Source organism: Corvus brachyrhynchos, unplaced genomic scaffold (genome assembly GCF_000691975.1).
Source record: "Corvus brachyrhynchos isolate BGI_N302 unplaced genomic scaffold, ASM69197v1 scaffold1577, whole genome shotgun sequence".
Taxonomy (NCBI): Eukaryota; Metazoa; Chordata; class Aves; order Passeriformes; family Corvidae; genus Corvus; species Corvus brachyrhynchos.
Window position 1 is genome coordinate 242,033 of NW_008239106.1, and position 2,249 is coordinate 244,281.

General features: G+C 45.7%; 1 protein-coding gene across 16 annotated transcripts in view; it reads left to right on the forward strand.

Annotated features, from left to right (window-relative positions):
- The window catches only part of CAMK2D (calcium/calmodulin dependent protein kinase II delta), a 125,935-nt gene that overhangs the window by 81,618 nt on the left and 42,068 nt on the right, over positions 1-2,249 (forward strand). The window contains exon 2 of one of the 16 annotated variants that reach the window (XM_017739377.1): positions 68-140. The exons of the other annotated variants lie outside the window; for them this stretch is intronic. Coding sequence (XP_017594866.1) covers positions 114-140 — 27 coding nt within the window. The 5' untranslated portion in view covers positions 68-113. The remainder of the gene's footprint in view (positions 1-67; positions 141-2,249) is intronic. 16 annotated transcript variants of the gene reach the window in all.

The window sequence follows — 2,249 nt, forward strand, 5'->3', positions numbered from 1 at the left end:
TCGCCCTCGGCCGCCGCCCCGTCGCCTGGTGCTGGAACTAACGGGCGCCCATGGTGTTTGCATGCAGTCATTGCATTCAGCAGATCCTGGAGGCCGTGCTGCACTGCCATCAGATGGGCGTGGTCCATCGCGACCTCAAGGTGAGTGCTGCTGCCCCGCCGCCCTCCCGCCGGAGCAGCATCCCTGCCCCGCAGGGCCGCCAGCAGCCGAAATGTAAACGCTTCCCTCTTGTTGTTTTTCCCCTTGGTTCATTTATTTTTACTTGGCTTCACCTACATGCAAGAGCAAGCTCGTTCTCCCCAGAGGAAATCTGTTCGAGACTGGCCAGTACCTGGCTGTCTAGCACTGGGCAGTACAGGGAGAACAGGAGGTGCTTTTCAAGCACTGCGTGCATTCGTTGAATACATGGTCTTCGTCTGTGTCATCCAGAGCTTTTGGGGCAGGGCATGAGGGCAACTTCCCATCTCTCATCAGCAGAATTTGGAGTGCTTCTGGGAAGAACAGTAGCCTTTGCATGCCATGCATTTTAGTAACAGAAGGTCAGCTGCTCTGGGATCGCTGGCACAGAGACCTCTCTCCTCCAGATGATGGCTGGGCTGCAAAACATCTTTAACAAGCAGGAATTTCTACAGTGTTCTCACTACACTCAACTGAGGAGTTCAGTTCCTTCCAGACAAGCTTTAGTGTTGGGATAGAAACCTTTCTAAAGAAAACTCTGTGCTGAGAGAGCATTCCCTCTTTCTTAACTGTGTATATATCCAAATGGCTAGAGGCATCTGCTGCAGGGATGCTCTCTGCATTTAAAATATGTTGGCAAGGAAAGAAGTAAGTCAAGATCATTTTCTTTTACTGTGAGGCTCCAAGAGAGAAGGCTGTCCAGAGCTCATCGTAAGCTTACCTTTTGGATGAGGGAGAGGACTTCATTTGGGCACTTGGGCTTCACGATCCTCAAGGAAACTAAGATGGTTTATTTTGAAATCAAATGGAGGTCTGAACTATCAGATCCGTTATGAGGCGGAGAAAAAATTGTGTGTGGGCTGAGGCAGCGAAACACGCTAATCCCTTGTGGCACAGCTTCTTGGGCTTTAGTTTTTCTTTCTGAATGAGTTCTGGGGAGCAGAAATTTCCTCCTAGGGTAAGAGTTTCTAGTGGTTATCATGAGTAATAACATTGGAATCAGAATGCTGTCGCCTTTCTTGCCAACCTTCACTCCCAAACAAACTGTTCTTGTCTGACTTTATAAGGTCTATGTTGATGTCATAAAGGAACACGAAGGGGCTTGCTCCAAAAGATCAGAGAGCAGGATGAGTTGCAAAGATGTAGACCCCAAATTTTCCACCCATTTTGCACTTTGGGATTTTCCTGTGTCACAGTTGTACAACAGGAGACTGACAAATCTCTGTCCAATCTGTAAATCTTGCATGGCAGCTGGTTAACATGGAATGAGTTTAAATGGAAGGATGTCAGATTAGTCCAGCTGCTGCAGTGATTGCTGTCCACACCGTATATGCAGTCCTATGCTTCTAGCATCAAAAGGAATTTTAAAAACCAGGATTGTAGCTATGCAAGCTGATGGAATAAGGGATGTTTCCTATTACTTTTCATACTTTCACACAAAACAACTTTTTCTTTGGGAATGCATTAAATCCAGCTGTTGCCTGCTCCAGACCCTGTGTGGATTTCTTATTCTGGCAAATCCAGGATGAATTGAAAAAACAGTGTGAGAAAAAGTGTTTCTGCCAAGCTGTAGTGCCCAGTTTCATTTGTGAAAGTGAAAACTTGAGGAAGCAGAAAACCATCCTTCTTCAGTTACAACTTTGTGGTAAAAGCCAAAAAACCCAAAGAATTAATTGAAAGACTGTGGTGAAATCTGAGCAGAATGCCATGTGCTGAAAAGAAGATGCCAGGACCAGAACAGCAAGATGTGGAAGGTGGTTATGGGCTGGCATGGATCCTTAAATTGCAAAACTTGATGTATTTTTTTCTGATAACTCAGTCCACAACATGATGGCATGCTTGGGGGTGGGGAGATTTTGGATGATCTCATTTTATTTAACTTTACTTCTAGGCTGATTCAGTAGCAAACAGACAGGAGCTTTTGCAGCCTCTTATGACCTGCAGGAGTGCTTGTTGCTGCTCTGTTTGTAATCACTGGCATAAGTCAGAATGGTGGTGGATCCTAGACCCAGAAAAAAATTAACCTTTTCCTGGCAACCTGGCTTTACCAGCCAGTAAAAATGAACTCTTGG